The sequence below is a fragment of the Hippoglossus hippoglossus genome, chromosome 15, assembly GCF_009819705.1.
Source record: "Hippoglossus hippoglossus isolate fHipHip1 chromosome 15, fHipHip1.pri, whole genome shotgun sequence".
NCBI lineage: Eukaryota > Metazoa > Chordata > Actinopteri > Pleuronectiformes > Pleuronectidae > Hippoglossus > Hippoglossus hippoglossus.
Genome location: NC_047165.1, coordinates 1,268,774 through 1,295,051, shown reverse-complemented (window position 1 = coordinate 1,295,051; position 26,278 = coordinate 1,268,774). Strand labels below are relative to the sequence as shown.

At 43.9% G+C, this 26,278-nt stretch overlaps 1 protein-coding gene across 1 annotated transcript in view; it reads right to left on the bottom strand.

Moving 5' to 3' along the window:
- Positions 1 to 25,085, bottom strand: part of LOC117775336 (mitogen-activated protein kinase kinase kinase kinase 3-like) — a 32,516-nt gene extending 7,431 nt beyond the window's left edge. Inside the window, 18 exon segments of the mRNA XM_034608408.1 lie at positions 798 to 872; positions 2,521 to 2,559; positions 3,107 to 3,159; positions 5,361 to 5,423; positions 7,003 to 7,061; positions 7,177 to 7,255; positions 9,414 to 9,530; positions 9,701 to 9,782; positions 9,924 to 9,986; positions 10,178 to 10,309; positions 10,844 to 10,916; positions 11,157 to 11,199; positions 11,654 to 11,701; positions 11,972 to 12,027; positions 12,146 to 12,210; positions 12,388 to 12,478; positions 13,218 to 13,275; positions 24,852 to 25,085. Of these exon segments, the coding sequence (XP_034464299.1) occupies positions 798 to 872; positions 2,521 to 2,559; positions 3,107 to 3,159; positions 5,361 to 5,423; positions 7,003 to 7,061; positions 7,177 to 7,255; positions 9,414 to 9,530; positions 9,701 to 9,782; positions 9,924 to 9,986; positions 10,178 to 10,309; positions 10,844 to 10,916; positions 11,157 to 11,199; positions 11,654 to 11,701; positions 11,972 to 12,027; positions 12,146 to 12,210; positions 12,388 to 12,478; positions 13,218 to 13,275; positions 24,852 to 24,947 (1,292 nt within the window). The 5' untranslated portion in view covers positions 24,948 to 25,085.
- Between the last annotated feature and the right edge of the window lie 1,193 nt (positions 25,086 to 26,278).

Below are 26,278 nucleotides of genomic sequence, written 5' to 3'. Positions count from 1 at the left end.
TTATTAGGTGTGAAAGGACTTTCTGACTTCAGTGGAAAATATCTGTGTGTGCTGCAGACATTTGGCTTTTTCATGACGAGAAACAAGGCAGGATGCCATAAAAACAGTTTTATAAGGGCGGGAGAAGGCAGTAGGAAGCACACACTCACACACAGCAAGGACACACACACACACACACAGCAAGGAGGCACACGCGCGCGCGCACACACGCACACACACACACACACACACACACACACACACACACACACACACACACAGCTAGGAGGCACACAGATGGCGGCGCAAGTGAAGAACAAAACAAGATAGCAGCAAATAAGATGTCAAGGTTATGAGGAATGAAACAATACGACGCGCAGACCACATATTTTGTGTCTCACAAAATATATAATGTGATGAACCAGAATCTGACTTGTAGCTGGATCTAAAATTCACTTCATTTACTTAAATACTGTGGTTGTTGGTCCTGAACATGACAAACGTTACTCCCTGTCCCTGTGTATTTGTAAACTGTAGAAAGCATCTCTATCAACAGCTACCGGTTATTTTGGGTTAGGGTTACTGTTAGTAACTTCACACAAGTAGTAACAGCATGGTCAACACACAGTCTGTACACACACAAACACAGGTGGCATATGTGGCGTGATGGTGGGGTGTGCTGCGTAAAGATGCTCGGATGAAACTGTGAAAGACGAAGCTTTCCTCCTCGTCCTGCTCCTCATCCTCCTCCTGTGTCGGGGGAGGAGGAGGAGACAAGGAGGAAAGGCTTCCACTTCTAGCACTGGGAGAGAACTTACTGAGTGTGAGTTTCATCATCATCTGCACCATCATCATCCTCATCCTCATCATCCCCTAAGTGTGCCACATGGCCCCTGGGAGAGGAGGTGAAGATAGAGGAGCAGGGTGGGGGAGGAAGGGAGGTAAAAGAGTAGAAACAGAGGATGGAGTAGTGGGAGCAGAGGAGAGAGAGATTAAGTGAGAGAGTGAGAATGGGAGCAAGCAAAGGGAACAGGAGATGACAACAGGAGGAAGAGGAGGAGGTGGAAGAGGATTGGGAGGAAGAGGGGAAAGGGGAGGGAGATCTGAGTAAAGCTTGGTCCACAAATGACCTCTAACCTCTAAACTCTGGGCAGATCTGAAAGGACTGAATGGATTCAAACACAGAGTCTGACGTTCACACTGAGATCGAGCAACCAATCATTACATCTACAACAGGCCCGGTCCACAAGGGACTTTAAACACAAGCAGACAGACTCAACTGTTCAAACCCAAACAGTCCTTCAGATCCACACTCTCCTCCACAACAGACTCAAACTCTCATCGGTCAGTTCAACTTTACTGCAATGTATATCCAGTACATCCTCAAATCTCAGCTCTGATCCACAGTGTAGAGCTACATAAAGAACCATCGCTTCAAACTGGTCAAATCAGAGAAACACTGACTTGTATTTAATCATATTTTAGTCAAATGTCTCCTTGTTGTTCTAATTTAGATCTTCACCAGAATGACCTTGAAACATTGATCAAAAGAACAAGTGGAGAGATGGTTGACTGAGTATTTATATTCTACTTTTACTGTCGAGCATCAAACCAGAACTTTCAGGTAAATGTCATAAACTGTTTATTAATCTTTTTCCTAACCCACTTTGATCAACGTGCCAAATAACTGTAGCATCCTGAACTAACACAAACCTCAGAGACACTAAAACAAACTAAGAACTGCATCTTACACAGATCAGAAAACTCCTGTCTGACTTTAACAAGGGAGATGAAAGGGGAGAAAACCTGGGAGCACACACACTAAAGAAACCACATCATATAGAACACAACTTCTACTGCAACATTATTTTGATCATGTCAGTGAAACATTGATCCAACAAATCGGTCTCTAAAACAATAAAACAATGAAGACTCCAATTTAGACCCTAAGACATTTTTTAAATCTTTGTCTATAGATATTAAAACTCTTTCTAATCTTTGTTACTATGCAGACAAAAGAATTTAATGAAACACGTTTGTTGTAACAGATCATAGAAAATAGTTAAGCACAATAATGATGGTCATCATTTTATTTTTGGGGCAAATGCGAAGAATTTGGACACAGACTTGCCAGTAAAATTGCTAAATTCACCCACTGCAGCTTTGGGTAGGAAACTGTATTTACGTGCCTGTGTGTGTGTGTGTGTGTGTGTGTGTCTGTGTGTGTGAGTGTGAGTGTGTGTGAGTGTGTGAAAGCACACATGAGTGTGTGTGTAAGCCATGCTCTGCAGGAAGCTCCTATGAAGCACAGCCTTTTCCTGGTGACATCAAAGCGTGACGCAAGCCGCAGAGGAAAAGTAAAACCCAGACAGCGGAGAGCCGCGACAGCCTGGAGTCAATACAGCAGCGTTAGTTGCGTGTGATTGGCCTGATTAGTCCTGCCGTTAACAATGATTGGCTGATGGGTGGGCGTGGTTAGAGGACCAGCAAATCAAGACACCCCGAGTCGATCGGAGTGCGAGGAGGAGGAGTCTGACTTACCTCTGCTTGAGCTCTTCCTCCACAGATTTGAGAAGACTCCTGTTAATTGAGAGAAAAGCACAGACAAGTTTGAGAAGGAGGAAAAAAAAATAGAGTTTAAGAGTTTTGTTAGAATGAAAATCTTTATGCTTCTTCGCTGGTTTCTTCTACGTGTATAGATCCTGTTTCTCATCCTGAGATATGCTGATCCTTTTTGTTTCTTCCAGTTTTGCATTTATCATCAACAGAGACGCTCACTTTTAAGATTTAGGGACATTTTCCAGCTGTTTTCTCACTTGGGCTCATATGGACATTTTCCGAACATTTTACTCGGGAGCTGGCAGGAAAAGTTCCAGAACATGTTCGGGGCAACTGACTCAAACATTTGCCTTGTCACAAACAGTCCCTCCGTAAAAAAAGGTCTGAAAGCAGTTGAAGTCGATAGGCTAACATGAAATCTACCTGTTTTACAACCTGTCTCTATGTCCACACATTTCTTCAATCCAGAGGGTAAATGAAAATAAACTAAGACAGATGCAACAGTAGATGAAAGATCAGGAGAGCAAACAGTGGAAGAGTTTCTCATGAGCAGAGAGTTGAGACTCACTTGTTTCCTCCCAGTAGACTCGGTGAATCATGCCCATACTCCAGCTGCAAGTCCTACGAGACAGACAAAGGACATTAGAACAGAGACACAACATCTCATCACAGGCTCATTAAAGAAGATGCTATGTGATTGATTTCTCCGAGGCCACAGACGGAGCTGAAGCTTTTGGTCACGTGTCACTAAACTACATTAAAACAGTGTCCACTGCTGAAACACTGTTCTAATGCCAAAGTACTGCAGTGGCTGTTAGTGCAGCAGCCACAGTGACGGTTAAACAGCTTGATAGAAATAATATGATCCCCATGTAACAGCAATTTATTGTTCATAACCACAGACATAACAAGGCTGAATACAGTGAGCCTACGGTTAACTGTGTGTGTCAAGTTCACTTTGTGTTTGACTAAATGCAATTCACATTGTGGCCTCTGAAAGATGTTAAATATACGATGTTAGCTGCAACAGCAAGTTCATAGTTTTGATAAAGAGGATGTTTGGTTACAAAGGTTTGCAGATAAATTTAAAACAGTTTTTAAACCTGTTATATTAAATTATAGGTGCAAGAGAACTGAATAACTGAAATTCAGCCAAAACAAACTGCCAGTGTCTCTTTTTATGGATTCAAAAGGAGTAAAAGGATTTTGTTGAATTCCTTCTTGAAAATCATGATAAAAAGAAAAAAAGTTGCTTTTAAAACTAGATTTAAATCGACTTATGTACGTGTCATCAAACGGTTGTTTGGGGGCAATAGTATATATATAATAAGTAAAGTATTTCAAAAAAGCCTTTCTAAAGCTGAGCACATTTTAAAAAAGCTTGTTGATTACGTGTTGGATGATAAAGTGTAAAGTTCCTGCAGCACATTTCAAACCAGGTTCATTTGGCTGCAGGTCGAACACGTTTGGGCCGAAACGAACAAAACTCTGGAAACAGCCACAATGTGAACGCAGAGTTGTGTCACACAGACATATTTAAAGATAATGACGAAATGCAACAAGCGTGCAGAGGGAAACACACAAACTGCAGAAGAACAGAGAGACACACACATCACACAGCCACACACAGCCGCGCACACACACACACACACACACACACACACACACACACACACACACACACACACACACACACACACACACACACACACACACCACACACACACACACACACACACCACACACACACACACAAATAAGGCCTCATTGCTCTGGTCAACTACAGGACGCAAGAGGTTAGAGAACACATAAGCAGTAGTGTGCAGAAGAGAGAGGGCACAATCTGTAGAGAGAAATATGAGAAGAGATATACGTGGAAAAAACATCAAGTGCAATACTGCAAAAACTAAAAAGGTGAGTGTATGTTTATAAATCTCAAATAACAGCAAAATAAATAAAACGTAGACTGTAAATAAAGATGGACGACATATTGCACATCTGAAATACGGGGGCCGCCCTCTAACGCTGTTGATGTCATGTGGAGCCAGAGTCTGCCCGGTGCTGATCATGAGCGGAGCCGCGGTGTTGATGTTCCGCCGATACATGTGCTTGACTAATCACGAGTCGGAACATTAACGTCAGTGTGATAAGGACTACTTCAAATCACAGGAAGATTATTCAACTTGAACTTTTAAGTTGGGCCATTGTCCCATCCACTAACATGGAGGAGGCAGGGTTTGTGATTTATTCTGCAGCCACCAGGAGGCGATAAAGATGATTGGGATTCGCCTATGGGGAGCTGTGATGTCGTCCATCTTTTTCTACCATCTATGGTACAAACCAGTGACTTTATATAAATGTGACTGATTCTAATGTTTGTTTATCTGAAAACAGGAAAACAACAACATTACTAAGGACGCTTGTCACCATGACGACTACAACACCAGTTAGTGAGACAAAACACAAACCAAAGGCTGGAAAAAGAAGAACAGAATGAGCAGTAACAGATGGATGGACCAGAATAGATGGAACAAATATGTGAAAAGGAACAAAAAATACACGTTGGACATCGAGCAGCCAAAGCAATCAGCACTGTGGAAAATGAAAAAGAAGAGAGTGAGACAGTTTGGCTCAGAAAGAGCCAGACGAAGGACAAGAGTTTGTCCTTCAGAGACACAGAAACACGGAGAGAGTGAGACAAAGGTTTAACAGAGGAGGCATCAGGTTGAGGTTGAAAGTAAAAAGAAAGAAAAAAGGCCAGTGTAGGTGGACAGAGGGAGACGCCGAAAGAGAGAGAGAGAGACGGATAGAAAGAGTACTACCAGATTAGATCTCGCGGTATAGTAGAGCTCCTCAACACAGTCCAGATAGGGCTCAGAATCACACTGGTCAGCAGACAGAGCGAGAGAGACCTCAGTTAATATATTAACCTGGACCGATGGAGGGAACGGGGGGGGAGGACACAGTTGCAAGAGTGAGGATGACGAATGAAAAATGGATTAAGGCCAAAAATGGGCTATGAGACAGAGGCGGAGGTAGATACTGGATTATTAATCTGAAGAGACGAGGGCATGGATGGGAGCTAGATTACACGAGTGGTGATGGATGTTGGAATAAATTGCGGCAGATGGGGGTTGAAAATCAGGAAACTGGGGACAGACATTAATAAAAATACATAAATATATAAAAACAGGAGCTATACGACGTACATCAAATGTATTGTTTGGAGTATTTCTTTGAATTCAGACCACATATGACCTTAATCCATTTTTCCGAAGTGTTGTTTTGGATATGTTTTTGTTTATTACTAAACATGGAGCTAAACATGCTGAAAATTACTCTGCATTCAAGTCTGTAGATGCCACAAAATGCTACTGCTAACACTTATAATTAGTAACAGTTGGCAATTAATAATCTATTGGAGAATTGATGATTTATAGATTTTAAAACGCTACACATTGCACTGTCATCTTGAATGGATGGATGTCTAAGAGGTAAAGAGCACACTGGTCAGCAGAGAGAGACCATGTTATCATATTACTGTGGATGAGAGAGAAACTGAAGGACAAAGGGATGAAGGTCGCTGAACGTCACAGAGGTGACTGTGTTTTAACAGTAAATAAACGGAGGGACATCCTGCCAGAGAGGAACAAGGGTTGGACTTGATCTCAGGATTGATCATCTCGTGGGAGGATGAAATAAAAAAAGGGAGTTTGTAGTGAAGGTGCAAACAAAGTGTAGGAAATGTGGAAGGCAGTGAGGGAACGGAGGATTTCAACAAGACAACGTGAATGTGCGCGAGCCCTGCACCAGCCCACCAGCTCACTAGGGAACACTCTTTTCTGAAGGAGACAGATTTGACTTATATTCAGACTATTGTAATTTGTGTTATTTTATTCTAATGTTCAGAAAACACCTCATTTCCTCAAACTGTCCTCTGCTGCAGCTCCTCTCTTCAGCCTCTGTCTGAAACACTTCTCTCAGCTCCTGTCTCTTTAAGAAAATCCACCTAACAAGCAACTGTGGCACCAACGATACTCATTTTACTGACTGAAACTTTTTGCAACCATTTTCCTCTGCCAAAACTAGGCTAATATAAATTAACCAGTTTAACAAATACAAATTCTATCCATCTGCTAAAGATCTTAGCGAGTGGATCCTGTCAGATTCGTGCCCATCACTTCCAACAGGTGGTTTTCTAATCCCCCAGCACATCCTGGGTCTGTACCAGGGTCTGTTCTGAGATCAGATTCCCTACTGACACTTCACACTGGTAGACTCAGAGAGGACTGTGTAGACGGGCTTCCTGTTCAGTTCAACATAGATTGGTCAGGGTGCTTCCTGTGAGTAGGTGAGGATCAGCCATGCCGGTAGTGGTGAGGTGACGACCACACAAACCATATAATCCCACTCACAGACACACACACAGTCACATAGACACATATGACACAGATTAAAACTCACCGGCTCATGGTGGGGCTCTGTCTCTTTTCTCAACGGAGGATCAAACTTCACCTGACCGACTGCGAGAGAACACAGAGGTGAAGGTTGTAGGAGTGTGGGTCACTTCTGAGGGTTTTCTAACATGAAAACCACTAAATTTGAATGTGTTCATGTTTTCATTGTGTGTACACTCACAGTTAATCTCAGACAACGTCTTCCCCTCCCTTGTGCTCCTGCTGGTGGAACGAATACGATGAGGAACAGAGACCGGAGACTGTCAGGAAGGAGACACACACACAGTCAAGTGGCTGTTCAAAGAATACACACAGTGCAGCCGTGTGCACTGCACTTGAGAAGATTACAATAGCGCTATAAAAAAAAAAACGTTAATCCCACTGCTATTTCCTGTGGGTGGGATTTTGATGACACAGCAAAACAGTCAGCTGCACTGTGCAACCAGGAAACAACCCCCCAAAAAAATAGCAACAGTCGATGGAAAACACAAACTTCCCAGGCAACAACATCAACAGCTCGTGTTGTTGTCCTCGTGACTTCCTAACATGAGAATATGTTTGATAAAGAATTCTCTTTGACTGTATATATATGAAAGAAGGTTGTGGTTTAAAACTTTTCTTTATCTGCAGAGAGAGACAAACTCTTAATAAGCATAAAAATATTTTACAAATCTGAGGTATAACAATTATGGGTTATACCTCCTCATCGTCTTTGTGTAGAGCATACGCTTTATATCAGTATATATTGGACTTTCTTCATATTGCTATCAAAAACTCTATTGCAATAATTATCAATATTGTTTTATTACGCAGCATTATATCTTAAACAAATCAAACCACAGCGCTACAAAGAGATTTATGTTTATATCGAGAACAAAATCTCTTTTTGAATTAATGTCCTGGATATTTAATTTAAAAATGTAAACTCAAAACACAGCAACCTCAAAACATGCTTGTAGAGCGACTGGGAAACAAACCAAGGTTGCACAAAGAAAACCTGTAGCTGAGAGCCAGCAACTGGTTTGTGAATCTAAACCCACCTCTTGCAGGTGTTATAAAGACCATTAACACACAACTCATGGTTAGTAACTGTAAAGGCAGAGGTAGATAAAGATGGCTTCCAGAACAGACCCCACCCATCCCATAATGCCTCCTGTATCCTGTGTTTCCAAATGAGGAGATGAAGTAATTTAAACTGTATGAGACTCAGATTTTACCCCTTTCTTGTGGAGAGAAACAAACCAGAATAAGTTTTCCAGTACAGTTTGACCTGGATGTTGTATTTTAGCTGCATTCTCATAATCTGCCACACATTGGAAACCATCTTTATGAACCTGGACACGTCTGGATTTCCCAGCTGCTGTCACAGAACTAGAATGAAAAAAACCTACCAATATGGCTGCAAGGCTTCTAAACAATGTTGTCATGGAAAGTGACCATAGTTCTGTACAATGTGTGCAGGGTAAGTGTGTGTCATTTATAAAGTTGTAGTATTATTATTATCATGTGACAAAGAGAAACATGACATCCACAATGAACAGACATAACGAACATACTGTCGCACTAGATGCAGATGAACTGACTCAATTAACTAATAACTGTGGATATAATCTGTAATATTCCATCATAGTTAATTGAGGAAAGTCAAATTGTGTTTGTGTGATTCAGGAGCTGATGAAGTGATGACTGGCATGTTGAGGTAATTATGCACTTGCCACGGTAATCCATCACCGGTCTGAACACAACATGCCACTGTCAGTTTCCATGACAACGCCAGTCGGAGCTCATCTGAATGAAATCAACGTTCATTCATTCAGTTCTGTGGTTCTCCTCCAAGGCAACAAACAGAAAAGCAACACAACTGACGCCATTGGTTTGTTAGAATGAAATCACTGCAGACACCGCAGCCCACGCCGGTACCTTCCTACGGGCCGCAAAACGGGCGTGCGCGTCGAGCGCCGGGGCTTATGGGTAGGAAATGACCCCTGTACTTAAACTGAGGGGGAGGTGGAGAATAGGGGGGCGCAGACAAGAAGAGAGAGAGAGAAGAGAAAGAAAAGGAGGGAGGAGAAGTGCTGCAAGGAGGAAGAGAGGAAGAAAGAGGAAGAGGAGCAGAAGAACATAGATGAAAGCCAAGAAGTGAAAGAAGAAAAGCACAGAGTCAAAGAAAGGGAGGAAGAGGAAGGAGGGGGTGGAGGAAGGACAAAGATCAGAAAGATGAGTCACATGTGACAGGGAACAGAGGAACTACGGCTGAGGTGAGAGGGAGTGAAGTCATAAAAATATCAAGGACAGAAGAACAATGTTGAAAAGAAGGAAAAGAAGCGAGATCCAGTAAAAACATGATCATTTCTCTGAAGCCACTTTTAAATCTTCTCTTTGGAGAAAGCTGAATCTCAAAAGAAGGTCAAAGGTTACCTCAGGTTCAGGGTCGTCGTCATCGAAGTCGTTGAAGGTGCTGTGGTCGGGGTTGTTGGATTTGTCCAGAAGCTCGATGGCCAGCGTCCTGCTGAGCGGCTGCGACACAAAAGGGTGCTGGACAGGGGAGAGACGGCCAATCAGAAGGAAATGAGAATCAGGTTAGATTTCATAAGTAATGTACTGAAGCATCCAATGCTTTTCAAATATGTTTTTTTACATACATAACATAAACTGTCTAATCTTTCACAAATCTGTTTGTGTGACGATGTAGTTTAATGTCTGACCTGCAGCAGTTTCTCAGCTGTGGGCCTCTTCTTTGGGTTCTTGGTCAGAGCAAGTTTGACAAAATGGTGGAAGATATTTGTCCTGTTTGTGCAGCGGAGAGAGGACGACAGAGAATAGAACAGAAGAAGAAGAAGTTAACATCAACAGTAGGTTTACAGCAAATGCATCTCAATGGCTGGAATTAGCACAGAAAGCCAAGTGAGTGACAGGCTGGTCTCTTACCACTTGAGTTTATCTTTCAACTTGGGAGGCTGGAAGTTGCTCTTGGTCATTAGGAACAGAGCCCTGTGGGGACAGAGAGAATCAGAACATGAGCACAACTGTGAAGTTACTCCGGAAACAAAACCTACTCACTGAGTTACATTTCACTGAGGACATGAAAACTCTCTGACTTGTGGAAACATATTCTAAATTCTATAAAACACATTTCACGTTGACTCCAGATCCACAGCTTGCTCACGCTCACACACACACACCTCATGGGGTGCAGGTCGAACATGGGCGGCTGTAGTTCGGCCAACTCTATCGCAGTGATGCCCACAGCCCAGATATCACAGAGCTGGTTGTAGCCTCCTTTCCTCTCCACTGCTGCTACCTCTGGAGCCATCCTACAGAGGGAGACAGAAGGACGGCGGGACAATGAAATCCCAAGAAGGAAGGAATGGGAGTAAAGCGTGTGCTCATTTCCATTAAGCACTGAATCAGGTTAATTAAACAGCTAAATACAAGAGCAGAATGGACATTTTCCAACAGTATTTCCCTGCAGCGGCAGAGAGAGTTCCCACCACGACCCAGTTGTACAACTCTGTGACTTCTCCATGACCCCACTTCTGTTGGAGTCCCTCTGGGGCCCAGAATACTACTCATTCCTGGTTTGTTCAGGTTTTGAGAAGAAGCGAATACTCTGGTTTCACTACAGCTGCACAAAAGAAAACTTCAGCTAATGCAATAAGTGCATGAAATCCAGAAGTGAATGCGAAAAATGCATGAAACATGTTGGACGAAGAATGTCTGGTATCTTCCTGTAGCATGAACCATGAGACAAATTCCTTCATTCTGCAATTTATCAACTTCCTGCACATTCTCCAGCCGAGTGGAGGCATGTGCATCTTGCACGCCAGAGGAAAATGAGCACAACTCACCAATAAGGAGTTCCAATGAATGACTTCCTCTTGGCGAGAGTTGCTGTGATCTGGGCCGATACACCGAAGTCAGCTGGGGAGAGAAAATGGGTTAAGAGAAGAGGTAAAAACGGGGAGAAGAGAACAAGAAAGAAGAATGAAATTGAGAATAAAAGAGGGGAAGGAGTAAACGAATGAAGGAGGAATGTGGGGAAGAAATAAATCGGAGGGTACGAACAGAAATTAGAAGGAAACCGAGTGAGTAAATGAGGCCATTCAGCTCCAGTCTTTTGAAGCAGAAGGAAATGGCAGAGACTTTGCATGTTCCGCTCACCTAGTTTAACGTAGCCGTTGTCTGTCAGGAGGATGTTGGCTCCCTGTCGGGGGCAAAACACGCCGTGTGTCAGGATACAGGAGAACAATCACACTTCAGATCATTTCACATTCAGCACATTCAGGAGAGCAGATGTGTTGCAAGGTGGTTTGTCATTGATTGAGACAGCCGGCAGCCGTGGATCAATAATAATTTCCCGGTCACCAACACCATGAAATCCCCATGTGTCTCCAAAAGTATTTGGGGATCAAGTTAGATTTTTAATATTGGTGCAGCCTGTGCTCTTACTCCAGTTTGATGAATTAACAGAACACATATACATGGTCTTATGTAACAGAGGGAAATGTTTTTAAACTTTCTGTGGATTTGACCACAACGTCAGAATTCTCAGTATGTTGTCCACTTCCACACATACGACTTACAGGAAGCACAGTAGACTTCACAGAACCATATAAAATGTATTTCTCATATTCCAAACATTTAACCCCAAAACTCACCTTGATGTCTCTGTGCATTTTGCCTTTGTTGTGTAGATAGTACAAACCCTGAGGACAGAAGCACAGTGACTTAGAGAACATGGACACAGTCATACGATCATAATAACAATAAAATAAAAAACTGAACAGAACTATATATTAAAATACTTGTAAAAGGAAATATTAAAATTTTTAAATAACCATGAAAATCATATGCCTGGTAGATTGGATGTATTTGAGCTACAGCTCAGCAGAGGACCACTCTACTAACATATGCTTCTCTGTTTACTCCTAATAAAAACTGTACCAACACTGATATAAATAGAGTCTATACGCTACCTGCAGGGTCTCACGTGACATGTAGGCGATCTGTGACTCTGACAAAGGCCCGGTGACTGCAGGAGGAGAACAAGGACAGAGAGAGGGAAGGAAAGGGAGGATGGATATTACAGAGTTCTATAAATAAATAACACAGTTAATATCAAAGTGTGTGTGTCTGCGTGTGTGTGTTACCGTGATAGATGTCCTGTAGAGAACCTCCTCCACAGTACTCCATACTGATCCATAACTTATCTCTCCTGCACGTACACAAAAAACACCTCATACAACACACATTTATCTTTAAGTTCTCACATGCAACAGTTCATCTCAAACACACACACATGTAAGCTGTAAATGCAAAACACAGTAAAATGACACTTAACAACATGCACTTTGATAACAACCATTACTAAATAGTGCAGACGCACACTTACCTGAGATAACTTCCAAAATAGGCAACAATGTTGGAGTGTTTACAGTCTTTCATCATTATAATCTCCTGCTGGACGACAGCAAAGTCCTCACCTGCAGGGACAACACGTGTTAAACACACACACATCTCATATTAAAGTCATAATCTGGCATCTTTATGCTTGATTTGGTTATAATTTACTAAGCCACAGAACAGAGAAGTGGATTTGTATTGAATTAAGTGTATCCACAGTGTGTGTGTGTGTGTGTGTGTGTGTGTGTCTTTATGAGGAACATTTTGAGCCTAGAACCTACGGAGTGAGGACATTTTGGCTGCTCCTCACTTTCTGACCCAGTTTTAATGGTCTGTTTGAGGGTTGAGACTTGGTTTTAGGGTTAGAATTAGGTTTAGGTTAGGGTTAGGCCTTTAGTTGTGATTGAGTGTCCTCACTAAGATAGAAGTACCAGTGTGTGTTTGTGAGGCTAAATGATGGTGGGCAGACTCGTGGCAGCCGGTGCCAAAGGATGAAGAGCAGCAGAGCGGGTTTCAACATATTTTCCTTTTTTAAATCCCACATTTAAAGACCTTAATTATTTGGTAGCAGCTAGATGGAACTTCCATACTTCCTGGGACTTGCACTGTTTTGTTTGTTTTCTTTTCATTAGTAATATGAGCAGGAACAGAAGATGGAAAACAGACGGAGGGACGGAGAGTTAAGTGATCGAAGGAAAAGTCTCTATAAGTGTAGGATGGTGAAAAAAGAGCCTGATGAAGGAAAAAGGCCGAACGGAAAAAGAGATGAGAGGAGGGAGAAAACAAGAAGACCACAGAAAAGAGATGAGAAATACTGACCCGGTTCCAGTTTGATGACTTTGATAGCAGCCAGCTCCCCTGTGTTTACATTGCGAGCCTGAAAGGAGGGGGGGGGGGGGGGGCAGAGGAGAGAAGGGGAGTGAGTGTTTGAATCAAAGCTCATTCTTGTCAAAGTTATTCATGACACTTAAGCACAGAACCTACATCTGCCCTCGGTGGAGAAGCAGAAACAATGACCTGCCACAGTGACATCATAACAGGACGTCATCTGGCAGCGCACAGTTTCAGTCAATCAGATACAAGCTGGTACACATTCACACTTATTCTGTTTACCTGACATCAGAAAGGGGAATAACATGTAGTTTAGTGTTTGGACCCCTGCAGTGAAGCTGGAGCTGTAACTACTATGAGAACTTTTCCCATTTGGAACTGTTCCATAGTTCTGTACTACAACAGTAAATCCAAATGTCCCCTCTCTCTTATCAGCTGATGCATTTCTGTTGCTATCAAATACAGAATCTGAATCTGGAATAGAAAATAAAAATCCACAAGTTCTGACCATGAGAATTAAATTCTATGTAATATACTGGCCGATGTATTTGAGGCCTGTTGGAATTTTTTTAACTCTGCATCAGCATCTCTATCACTTGGGCTGCTGTATTTTGTTATGAATCCCAATGTCCTCTGATTAATTGTTATTTCTGTTCGACGGCTGAAAGCGGTTTCGTCTCGCACTCGTCATGTCCTCACAAGCCAGACTGTGACAAATGCAACCAGAAAAAACTAAACGTTACCCAATATGTTGTTTGCCGACAGTTTAGCAGAATTCGTTTACAACATATCAAACGTCAGATAAGGAGGGGTGGCAGAGGAATGTACGGCCCACAGCGGGAAATCCACAGTTTTCCTTGATTCCTGAAAAGCTGACATTTGTGTAAAAGTGTGTCTTTGTGATACAGAGGCTGGATTTCTATTAATAGTGGACTGTGTTTACTTTTAGCAGCAGCGGTGCATGTCGGGGCGCGAGTTGAATTCTATATGAAACGTACATGAATAAAACATGACATGGTTTTCAGAGGAGGCTTGAACGGCTCAGTACTGCAACGCCAAGAATGTGCAAGTATGACTGTGTGACATTGCATAAGTCCGTGTGAGAAGATGAGAATGAGAGTGTGTCACAAGGAGAGGGAGAGAGAGAGAGAGAGAGAGAGAGAGAGAGAGAGAGAAAAGCTTTTGAAGTTAACTGATAAACTTAATTTCAACACCAGAGGCAAAGCAGGAGCTTCAATATCATTTGCAGAGTTTCTACCACAGTAGTAGTTTGGTTTCACTCCCTCTGGTCTGACAGAAACTCCCCCGTCCTCCCTGATCCTGGCTGTGGCCTCGCTCCCATGTTTACCCAACTCGGTTACAGACACTTTATCTGGTCAGTTCATTCATCATCATAAATATTCACATCATGACTTTGGTTTTTTTTCCTCCAAATCAATTCTTTCAATTCTCATTTGTTTTATACTATTAGAATTAAACACAGAACTAAATTACTTATATTGATTAAATAAATAAGTGTCTTCAACAGTTTCTAATGAGGCTACATTAATGAATTCCAGAAAATGACTTGAGATGAGAAGATATTAAAGAAATCTCTCCGAGCATTTCCCCTTCATTAACAGGATAGTGTGAAACAGAGAGAGAGAGAGAGAGAATGGGCGACGTCATTACGCAAAGAGCCAGGTCGGAACTGAACCTGTCCCGCTGCAGGATTCAAGCCTCTGCAAGCAGAGGAGACGAGAGGAGCGTCGACGTAGAACAAATTCAGGATCAGTTCAGCGATGCGTTCTGTGCCAACTGATCTGCAGAGTCGGCAAAAGCAGTGACCACCATTAAAGTGAACGAAAAAAGTGGCACAAACAGAAATCGACTTCCAAAACAAGACAGTAGAGGACTGTCAACGCAACAGCACTGAGGAGACGATATATACCCCCCCGTAAAACTCAGGGACAGCTACATGAAAAACACACTATATAAAACATTATCTACACACAGTGAAAACAGATTTCCAGTGTTTGTTGTACGAGACAGGAAGAGTTTCCTCTCAAGTGAAGACGAGCAGAGGCAGAGGAGGAAGGACAGAGACACCAGGCCCCTCCAAAACAAAGCCATGACGGGGGGGACGAGATACAAAGAGACGCAAAGAGAAGAGAGGACGAGCGAGGCAGAGACAGTGCGTCTTCAGTCAGCAGACAGACCAGAGATGAGTCACAGAGCTCAGAGACGATGTTACTGGTTACAACACACAGCCTGACTTGACTGACTGCTTGTTGGGCCTGACTGGCTGAAGGGCTGAAGCATGCCATCTGGAGTAACTGAGTGGGTGCAGGGTTTGAACATCAGTCACCCAAAGCGCCTGCTGCACTGAAGTGCCCTGGAGCAACAGCCTGGATTCCTCTCTGAAAACCATTACCTAGGCGGGCAGATGCATTCATGCACATTCAAAAGTCATAAATGAAAGACAGGCATGAGAAGACCAGTGGAACTAGCCCAGTAACAAGGGACCCCGTGCTCACGTGGGCCAATCAGAGACCACTACGAGGACTTCACACAAACTTTACCTCGCTCACCACACGTGACACATTTTCCAGTCACTTAAAATAGTCAAAATGATGATTTAAGTAAGTCCCTCTTCCCTGAAGGCCTAAATAACAGTGTAAACATGACCTTGGCAGCATGGACGGATCACTCAATAGGTCGTCAGGGCCCAAGAGGTCAGGGGGCCCGGGGGTCCAGAGCCTCTCTATGAAGCGACTGTTGACATTTCTCATTGGGAGGTCAATCCGATGACTACAGGCTGACACAGAACAACCACAGAGACCCAAAACAACAACGCAGATATACAGCACGACCACCAAGAGACACTAAACAACCCAGAGAGGTTAACAACAACAACAACTAGGAGGAGTTGAAATACTGTCAAATCAAATACAAGGAGACACACAATCCACGTTTTCCTTCACTTTCACTCGGCGGCTCAGGCTCCTGTGCAGCAGCCTTTCACATGTCTGTCTCAAAGCCCACCCCTGCTTAACAGTGTTTGACACTCGGCACTACTTATGAAATTTGACATAACAACAAAAGTGGCCGATTAATAAAGAAATGTACACAAAGTGAGAAACTGTGGAGGAGGAGTTGCTTCAGTGAACAGTTCTGGCAGATCAGCAGAGGTAATGGAGAAACTTAGCTGACATCCCTCATTAACACCTCCATCAGGCAGCGTGTGTGTGTGTGTGTGTGTGTGTGTGTGTGTGTGTGTGTGTGTGTGTGTGTGTGTGTGTGTGTGTGTGTGTGTGTGTGTGTGTCTGTGTCGTGCACTCAGCATATGGTCAGCTCAGTGGAGGATCAGTGTGGCATTTCACTCTCTACTCTCTCTGACCAGGAAAACAAACAAGAGTGACCTCAGCAGTAGCTGCTCACCATAATAATCATCCCACTCAGCTGGAGCCGCTCAGAAACCATTCAAAACTGAACCAATAGAGAAATAAATACATACGTGAATAAGTGTGATTTCACTTTAAGGATGTTTTCTATTTTATTTCATTCAAACTGAATTATTGTTGATTTCATAGCAGCTCTGACTTGTACGATTTACAGTTAATCCACCTGACAACAGTCAGTGGGATTCTACTCCTGGTGTGATGAGCTAACTCACATAAGGTCAGAGGTCATGTTAGTGTGGTGGTCGTCTTGGTGATGGTCGTCTTGGTGATGGTCGTCTTGGTGATGGTCGTCTTGGTGATGCCAGTCAGCAAATACCACCAGATTATATAACATTTACTGTACTGATTTGAATTTTAGTACTTTATAATTCAACTTAATTTGACTAATTCTATTATACAGATTTTATGATATTGAAAGAGCATCTCTGTATTTGTATGAATTAGAATAAGGGCAGGTGCCTCTCTACCCATCACTGTAAAAAAGAATAATATCCCTTTGAATGACATCATGTATGGAAAGTACCTGTTCATTAAAGATGCAAAACAATGAGTTTTAAGTTTGGAAATGATGAATCTCTCCTTCATTCACCTCACAATGGATTGGCCGCTAAGTTCCAGCACTGAACCAACAAACACAAACACACACCCACACACCCACACCAAGTGTGTCAGTGGTGGCTGACCTCCAGCAAGTACTTGGCAAAGGTCGACTCAAAATGAAGCACATTATGTTTAATTCTACCATCAAGCATCATAAAAACATTTAAAAAACAGATCTATGCACAAAATCATAAATTGTTAAATTTGACAGATTCATCACATGCGTTACTTTTCATCTGTACAAAAGTTCAGGAAGTGCCCTGGAGATTTATTTAGTTTGTTGACTGTATATATTACAATCTTATGCTGACCTAGTTTCTCATCGTCAATCTGTCTCTTGACGTTTTCAAACCCTCACTAATGGGTTTACTCTCTGAAACACACAGCTCCATGTCCGAGCAGCCCAGGGACCGGAGCCTGGTGGTGAACGTGGGTGTCAAGGCGTCGCCCGGGGCCCTGACTGCAACAGAGCTCGGCTACTCACTGCTTTGGATGAGATCTTTCCAACAGATCTGAGGTTTCAAACAGGTGACTTTCCAGACACAACCACACTTCTCTGACCTTTGAGGAAATCAAAGCATTGAACCATGACAAGCTTCTTACTTAAGAAAATGCAGCTTTTCCGATTGGGCTCAACAGGCAAACGGCCCCATCCACAACCTAATGAGTTCACATGCTGCCGGGGCTCTTTGGCAAATCAAGGCAGGGAACTATCTCTTCTTTAATTGCTATCATCTTATCCATCCTTTCTAGGAAGAGAGGGATCAACACTTGCTCTCTATCACAGTGTGCAGCCAGAACACATCCTGTAACTATTAGAATTGAGTTAAAAGAGCAGGATTCAACAGTGTTTTAATAAGACCGGTGAAGGCACAACACTGCAGCCTGGTTTATTGGAAACTTCCGTCTTCACAGCTTAACCATTACAGAACAGCAGAAACAGCGGAATGACAAATATTTAAAAAAGGTATCTGGTTTAAGTGTGGGAACAGATTGTGTTGAGTTTACTTTGGTATGTTTGCACAATGCAAAAAAGAGTTTAAAATATGAACAGGTGCATATTAAAAGGTATTAATGTGACCGAGAGCTTTAATGGGAGTTTAAATGTTGTAATTGTTAAAAGAGTTAATCATTCGTTAGATATGTTGAGTGTGGTGATTGACAGCAGCAGCGTTAAACCTGCTGAGCAGAAGCAACAGCACAAGGCTGTAAATATGTGTGTCTGCGGGGGAAGGCTCCTTCACCTGTCACACCATTATTTTCTTTTGTGTTGACCCACCATGCAGAGAACACACATACCAGCACTGCCTGTACACAACACACTTTCCAAAGCAGCATCATACTATTGCACACGTTTTGTTAATTGTCTTTCGTACCGGAGCAAACACAAGCGACAGGATGTGTCAACTAGCTTTATTAACATGGTGCTTTAAATAGCTGGTCACACCCTGGCTCAAAATAATGTGAACCACACTGGCCCAGTCATGTGTTGACATTGTTAAATACACTAAGTGCTTAGAGCAGGAGATAAACAAGCTGGGACATTAAATTCAGACTAATGAATATAAAATATTCAAAATTAACTGCGACATGATCCGACAGATTTTAGAGCTAAATTAAAAACAGAAAACTGTTCTGCACTTTTAAAAAGTAACGGTGTTTAGTATTCTTTTGTTGTATTAACAAAACACTACACAATGAAAGCCCTGTGACTTCATGTGAAGTGGCTTCAGAAGTTTGTTTTCACTGGTACATCTGGTTTTGTCCCATACCAGTACAGTGTGTCACTAACTACTGTGTAACTAGGCAAGTTATCAATATGTCACTGCACCAAAGGAACACACACAAAACCCTGCACAGTACATTACTTGTACTTGTCAGACAGAAGCCCCGAGTGCCAGGACCAGGACTAAATGTCCCCTCTTGATTCGAGGCCAGCGAGGATCTCTGGATCCTGAACACAGGCCGAGGTCTGCGTATCCACCTCGGACAGAAAACTACTGGAAGACCAGCGACAAAAACAGGATGATTGTGGGCCAGCAGATTCTACTGCCACTCCACCGCCATCTGTCCGTGTGTGTGTGTGACGATACAATCATCTGGTTCTGTGTGTGTGTGTGTGTGTGACGATACAATCATCTGGTTCTGTGTGTGTGTTGTGCCGCAGCTCTCTGCTCCATCGTCTTCCTCTGCTGGAGCATGTGGGAAACAATAGGGCATGAACACACACACAATCACACAGGGAGGAAGTGAGGATTCGTGCATTCCTGGACCATGGCTGCCCAGCTGTCTCTCTCTCACACACACACACACACACACACACACACACACACACACACACACACACACACACACACACACACACACACACACACACACACACACACACACACACACACACACACACACACACACACACACACACACACACACACCAGAGGAAATAGTAACCATCACTAAGTGTGTTACTGTAAAGAAGTCTTAACAACATTAAAAAAACACTTTGACCACGATCTACGGACGATAGTCTTCATCCTCACTTTCATGAATGTTTGTCTTGGTATCAAACCCAAGCTGACAAGAATATCATCCCCTTCAAATGTGAGGTAGCTAACATCTTTATGCTGTTTCAGGGGATTCAAACATGAAATGCATCCAACACATTCAGCCAAATGTACTGTCGGATCATGTTATCTTTATTTATGTTGATTACAAGCCTCCAATAGCCATGTCAGCTTGGGGATATTGGGCCGGCTGTGCTGTTTAAACTGATCACAAAAAGAAAAGTCACAAAGGGACGGGTAGCAGTATTTGCCCCTGACGTAAAGTCCAAAAATACCCAGTTGCCTGGAGCGTTTCAAGAGGACACAACAAGGCCACTGATATTGATTTGTCATGAACTGATCTCTAGCCCCAGGGAGGACAGTCGTCTTCCTCTGCCGCCTCGATCCGAGGCCACAAGCACTGTCAACTTGACAAAGCCAACAAATGACCGTGTACTGGTAAAAACAGAGGTATGCCAACGTTTAGACACCCCTTGGTAAAAAAGATCTATTACTGTTAAGTTATCAGAAGATGAACTGGTCGCCAAAAGGCCTAATGTATATAATAGCAATAAAATTGATTGGAACCCACATTCGGCAGAGGGCTGCAGGGAGCTGGCTCAGACATGGCAGAGGACAGGAGGTCACATTGAGCTCCGGACGACCAGGAAAACCCTCCGAGAGGACTCTTTGTACGGTTTGTACCAGGGCAAATCTAACTTGGACTGGAAAAGAGCATAAGGAAGTATTGGCAGACACTGGAGGGGGGGGTGCACTGTGCAACCACACCTGCACAAATATGACCTTCATGGAAGAGTCACCACAAGAAATCCTTTCCTGCTACCTCAGCACAAAAATTTGTACATTTGCAAAGCAACAGTGAAACAAGCCTGTCCAGTCGACTGCTGAGGCTAAAAGAGAAATACTGGGCTACGATCAACAAGAGTAAGTTTGAGGGGAAACAGGTGCATCGTTTCATGTGAAGCACGGAGGTGAATGGATCAGGCTCTACGGGTTGTGCTGCAGTCGGTGGCGTGGGGAACCTTTCACCAGTAGAAGAGCTTCTTGGCCCTCACAGTCCCCCAAACTAATCATCATTGGAAATCTGTGGATAGACCTCAGGTGCTTGCAAGACGGGCCAAACACCTCATGGACCTAAAAGCCTTTTGCAATGTAGAAAGTGTAAAAGTACAAGAGTAACTTCGGCTCTGGCAGTTTTTACATTTACACCCATGGTGCAGGTTTCCAGAGTAATAAATTGAGCCAATACGTTTTATCTCTTATGGCGAACCCTGACAAAGCAGGACTGCAGAAGAAAGGGTGCTGCTGCTTCCCCGCTCCGCCAAGAGAAAGTGACAAATCAATACAAATCGTATCTTAACCGTCGGTGAGGGAGCCGGCCGCTTCCAGAACGAAAGCCGGGCTCAGCAGCTCGTCTGATAATTCTTCTCTGCAGACTGTTTGGTTTTACTTAGTTTAAATCACACAGACGAGTCAGATGGGTAAACACGAGCGTCGGTGTAGTTTGTCATTGTGCTCCAGCGACGGTGAGAGAAAGGTTGAAGTGAAGCCGATGAAAAGTGAGAGTCACTGAGGAATCACTCGGTTCTGTCACCTCCAGAGAAAGGAAAGTTGTGTTTCTTTCTAATAGTATCGACACATAACTTAAGATTTGTGTTTAGGAATATTAAATCACATGTGTAGCTGGTGTTTTTTTTACACCTGATTGTAACCATGAGGTCAAACTGCTCAGATGGTTCTGTCAAATAATCCTGGGAACCGGTTTTATATTTGTCTTCATTTGGATGGAGAATAATAATAAGTAATAATATTAATTATATATTGCACAGCCCTAGATGCTCAATCTTCTTTTATTCCCCCCCCCTCGACCACCTGTGGGGTGTTTGTCGAAATCAACCCTGGAGCCGCTGGAGAATTTCATTAGTCTGAGTTTAAATCTGAGGTTCTGATGCTCCTGACTGACCTCGATGCTGTTCAGGTATTTCACTCCCTGCTCAGGAAACATTCCTGCTGCAAATTACTAAATAATTAAATGGACCAGTTGATGGAGATTATCAGCGCATGGTCTTGGCAGCATGAAATCATATCAGGAGCTCTTTCACAAAACTCTAAGGTATCACGTTGACGCCCTCTTTGGAGGATTAAACCTGTGTTCCAGGAATCGAGAGGCCTGTCGCACCACCAGCCAATCCACCTCCTTCAGTGTCGAGCTCGTCCAACACACAGAGGCAGGCCCACAAACAGAGCAGCAGAAAACAAGCTCGCAGAGTTCACACTTTGTTTCCTGCTCAAACATTCCTGTACGAGCCACAGATTTTCACACAGCGGTAGAACCAAATATAGGCATCATTGAGGTTTACAAAAGTGCCCCGGTGCTCAGGAGCACATCCTTTAATCCAGAGGTTTCAGGTTTGAGCCCCGCGAGTGTCCTTCAGCAAAACTTTCATTTCTGTGTGAACTGCATTGGTTACGTAATAATTTCATCTACAGTTTTTCAGCCTGTGTCAATGGGTGCCTCTGCTATAACTTGTATAACTCTGTTGTGTTTATGTTGCACGAGTTGTGTCCTTTGCAACAGTTTATAAGAGCAGCCGGTAATCAGCTGCACACTGCGACAGACCGAGCAGGCGCTAACACTCGGAGCTGCTGACCTGTTGAGCAGATTATGTCAGATCCATCTATCTGTCTCCAGCCAGGCAAGATACTGAACCTAAATTAGAAACCAACACGGGTGCATGGAGCAGGGAAGAATCATCTACGGAAAAAAGACACAAAATTTGTAGAAATAGTGACAAATTGTGTCGTATGTGGAAAGTAAGTTTGGAATTATTGCAGCAATGTGTTCGAGAAGACACAAAATCTTTCACATCTCCACTGTTTAGGATCTTTAATATCCCTGTAATTACCACAAAGAGTCTGGAGGTTAACCAAACATCATCTAGTCCCATTTAAGGGTTTAATGAATCTCCACAGAGCGAAAAGTGTCTGTGTGTGTGTGTGTGTGTGTGTGTGTGTCTGTCTCTCTCTCTACAGGCAAATTAAATTCCACAACAGGGTGATTGCTACACAAACAGCCACAGAGCAAAGAGGGAGGATGTTTAACCCACTTAACCTGACTGATATATACAGAGAGCTGCTGTGCAAGTCTGATGTGGATAGAACGTCTCAATCATGATCCAGAAGGAAAGAATACCTTTAATATTTCAATAAGTGTTTGTTTATCAAACTTCTGCTTCTTCGGAACTTAACATACTTGATGTATTTTTCGACCATATGGTGCTAAAATAATGTTAAAGTGGGACTTGAGCAGCCTGAGTCCTGCAGCATCACTTCACTGTTTTATGCAATATTATAAATATTACATGACACAAACTGGAAAGTCCAGCGTGGGAAATGCCTCAGGGACACCAGGGAGCATGCAGATCTACGCATGTCCCGATCTGATACCAGGGCTTCAGAGAATATGAGTTCAAACGGGTGAGTGGGCAACTGTTGTTATGGAGCAGCAACAAAGAAGTGGAGCGTGAACCAGAGCTCATCAATCAAAGTCCCACGAGTAAAAAAATGACGTGTGTCGTACGTAAATCTTCCGTTTCAAAGTGTGGCACTGGTGTCGCTAATTACAACACTTGTATTAGGCCATAAAACCATCATCACTTCCATACGGAGCTTTACCTCCACCGAAGAAGGTACGCTCTCACGACTATTTGTGTGTTGGTGAGAAGGAATACGTAAAAACGACTTCACAAGTCACCATAGAAGTTGGTGGAAGGATGTGGTGAGAAACCCTAAATACTTATTACCCCTAATGAGGGTTCAGCTGCAAAATGACACTTCACCACTAGAGGTCACTAAATCCTACACACTGAACCTTTAAAATACGTGCTTTTTAAAAGGTATGTGTACCACACTGAGCGATACGCAAATCCCAGGTATCGAAATCTTCATCACAATAATAATAATAATAGTTGTATGGAATCCTCTCTGATGACCCTGGGACCTCCCTGTGGTGCACGTGTTCTCCTGCAGGGTGACTTCTCTGTAACATGACATGACCCCTGCTGGCTTTGAACATGAACTCTGACTCGTCATGTTCCATCAGTGTTCAGTGCATGAGACCCACAGCACCACATGAACCAGTCCGCACAGACATGATGGTCCCAGTTGCTCCATGAGCCCCTCCAGCTTCTTACTGGTGCCGGACCAGCAGGAGGAGCGGAGCGGCTTGTTGTGGCTGTGGAGCCGCTGGGAGCCGCCCGGGTCCCGGGTCCCGGGTCCCGGGCAGCTGTCAGTCCGCCTCGCACCCGGAGACAGGTTTAACGAACCCCGCCGCAGCGGCTGCGTTTAACGGGATTAGAGATAAACCCGCCATGTTGCCTGCGCTTCGACCGAAGCCCGGCTCGGGTCGGACATCTCCCCGCGACTCGGGCACAAAAGCCCCGCTAGCTCAGCCATGCTAAGCGCTGTCGCACGGCTAACGGCTAGACGTCTATTCTCGGACACGTCTGCGGGAGGAAGCCCTTCCTCCTCCGCGATGCTAGCGGCAGCTCCGCGGCGGCGTCACGATAACAACACGATGCTAGCCGGGCCCCCCCCCCCCCCCCCCCCTCTTTCATCGCAGCGCTCTGACGCAGCAGATGTTGCGACCTGAAGGTTGACGCTAAAGCTAACGCTAGCCGTGTGTGCGTGTTGTGTGTCTGTTGTGTGCCTGCACTGCAGCAGTGTAGCAGTTGGGACGTGTTGCTAACGCGTGAAACAACAACAACAGGCTCCGAGCAGCAGACCTGCCCGGGCTGCGTGTCCGACGATGGAACCCGTGCAGGTTACCCACCGCATCGGGAAACGTCAACACGGCTAACGGGCGCCCGGTGGTCCCGCAACGAGTCCCCCCCCCCCCGTGTCGCGTCAACACCAGCGGACTCGAACTGTGAACCAGCCGCGACTGGCCAACCCGCCCTCCTCGGTGTCCGATCATGGAACCCCGCGGCTGCTTCACCCCTCACCGCAGTTCTTACCTTGTACACATCTCCGTACGTGCCGCTTCCGATCCGCTGGATCAGCTCGAAGTCCTCCTGCGGGTTCCGCCGCGACAGGTCCCCGCTGGAGTTCATCGTGTCCACTGGCGACTGCGGCGCCGATCGCGCGCGTTGGACGAAGCCCGACGACGAAGGAGAAGCAGATTTGTGAGGAAAAACATATGCGACGTCAGAAGATCCCAGCCCGACTCCACTGTGGCTCCAACATGGCTGCCGCTGCGCAGGGAGCGTGCGCAGTGGAGCCGGGGCTGACACTTCAACTGCTTCATTGTGTGCGTGCGTGTTAGTGTGTGTGCGTGTTAGTGTGTGTGTGCGTGGAGTAAAACTGCAACTAACATGAATAACAATAACATTAGTAAGACAAATGAATCATTCCATCTTTTGCTTGTGCATCAAACACTGTTAGAATATCACAGGAGTAACATCTCTCATCTTATTTTATAAATATTAGACGTTTGATTAGCAGCATCGTCACCTCTCATCTCTCTGAGACATTAAAGATTTAATTTCTAATAGCTACTAATGTAATTCACTGACGATGCTTTAAAGGTTCAGCGTGTAGGATTTAGTGACATCTAGTGGTGAAGTGTCACGTTGCAGCTGAACGCCCCTCACCTCCAATAGATCTAGAGAACAGAGGGGAATGTATATTTCAAAGTCATTGTTTATGTTTTACTTGCCTGTGTAATTACTTCAAATGGAAACACATAGAATCCGGTTTATTAAAACTCCTGCAGATGGAAACCACATGATGATAGAATGTGAGTCTACATGTCTGTTTAGTTTGTGTTACTGAGTTTTGTTTTGCAGCAGCGATGGTCTGCTGTGAGTTTACAGATAAATGAAGTGAATGAAAACACTAAGCCCCCAGTTGCCTTGCCTGGCCTCTGGATGCAGAACTGGGCTAAGCAGGGCTGAACTGTGGCAGATGGCCACATTGTGATGCAGCCGGGGGGGGGTTCTGCTATAAACTGAAAACTTTACATTTATCATGTGACTGCCCTCGACGCAGCAGGAAGAGAAAGTAGTTCCCTCTGTGCTCGGGGACCGCGACCGCCTGGTCACGGTCCCCGAGCACAACAACAAGACATTACATCATTTGCATCAAAACCCTAAATGCATATGTTTGTGTAATGTTTGCTAAAAACTACAGTGCCTCAAATCACTGAGCCTTTTAAAAATGTAATATATTTATGAGCTGTTTTCCATCCTAACTAATAGGATTGGGTTTATGTGTCCCTGACAGGATGAGGTTAAACAGGGCTGAGAGACAAACTGGAACATTGTCTGTTCTGTTTTTCATTAAAAACTCACAAACAATCATTTCAAATATTAAGTTTAGACCTACAGCACAAGCTTCTTCCAGATAAAGTTATGAATGTAAGTTAAATGTACAATAACAAGAT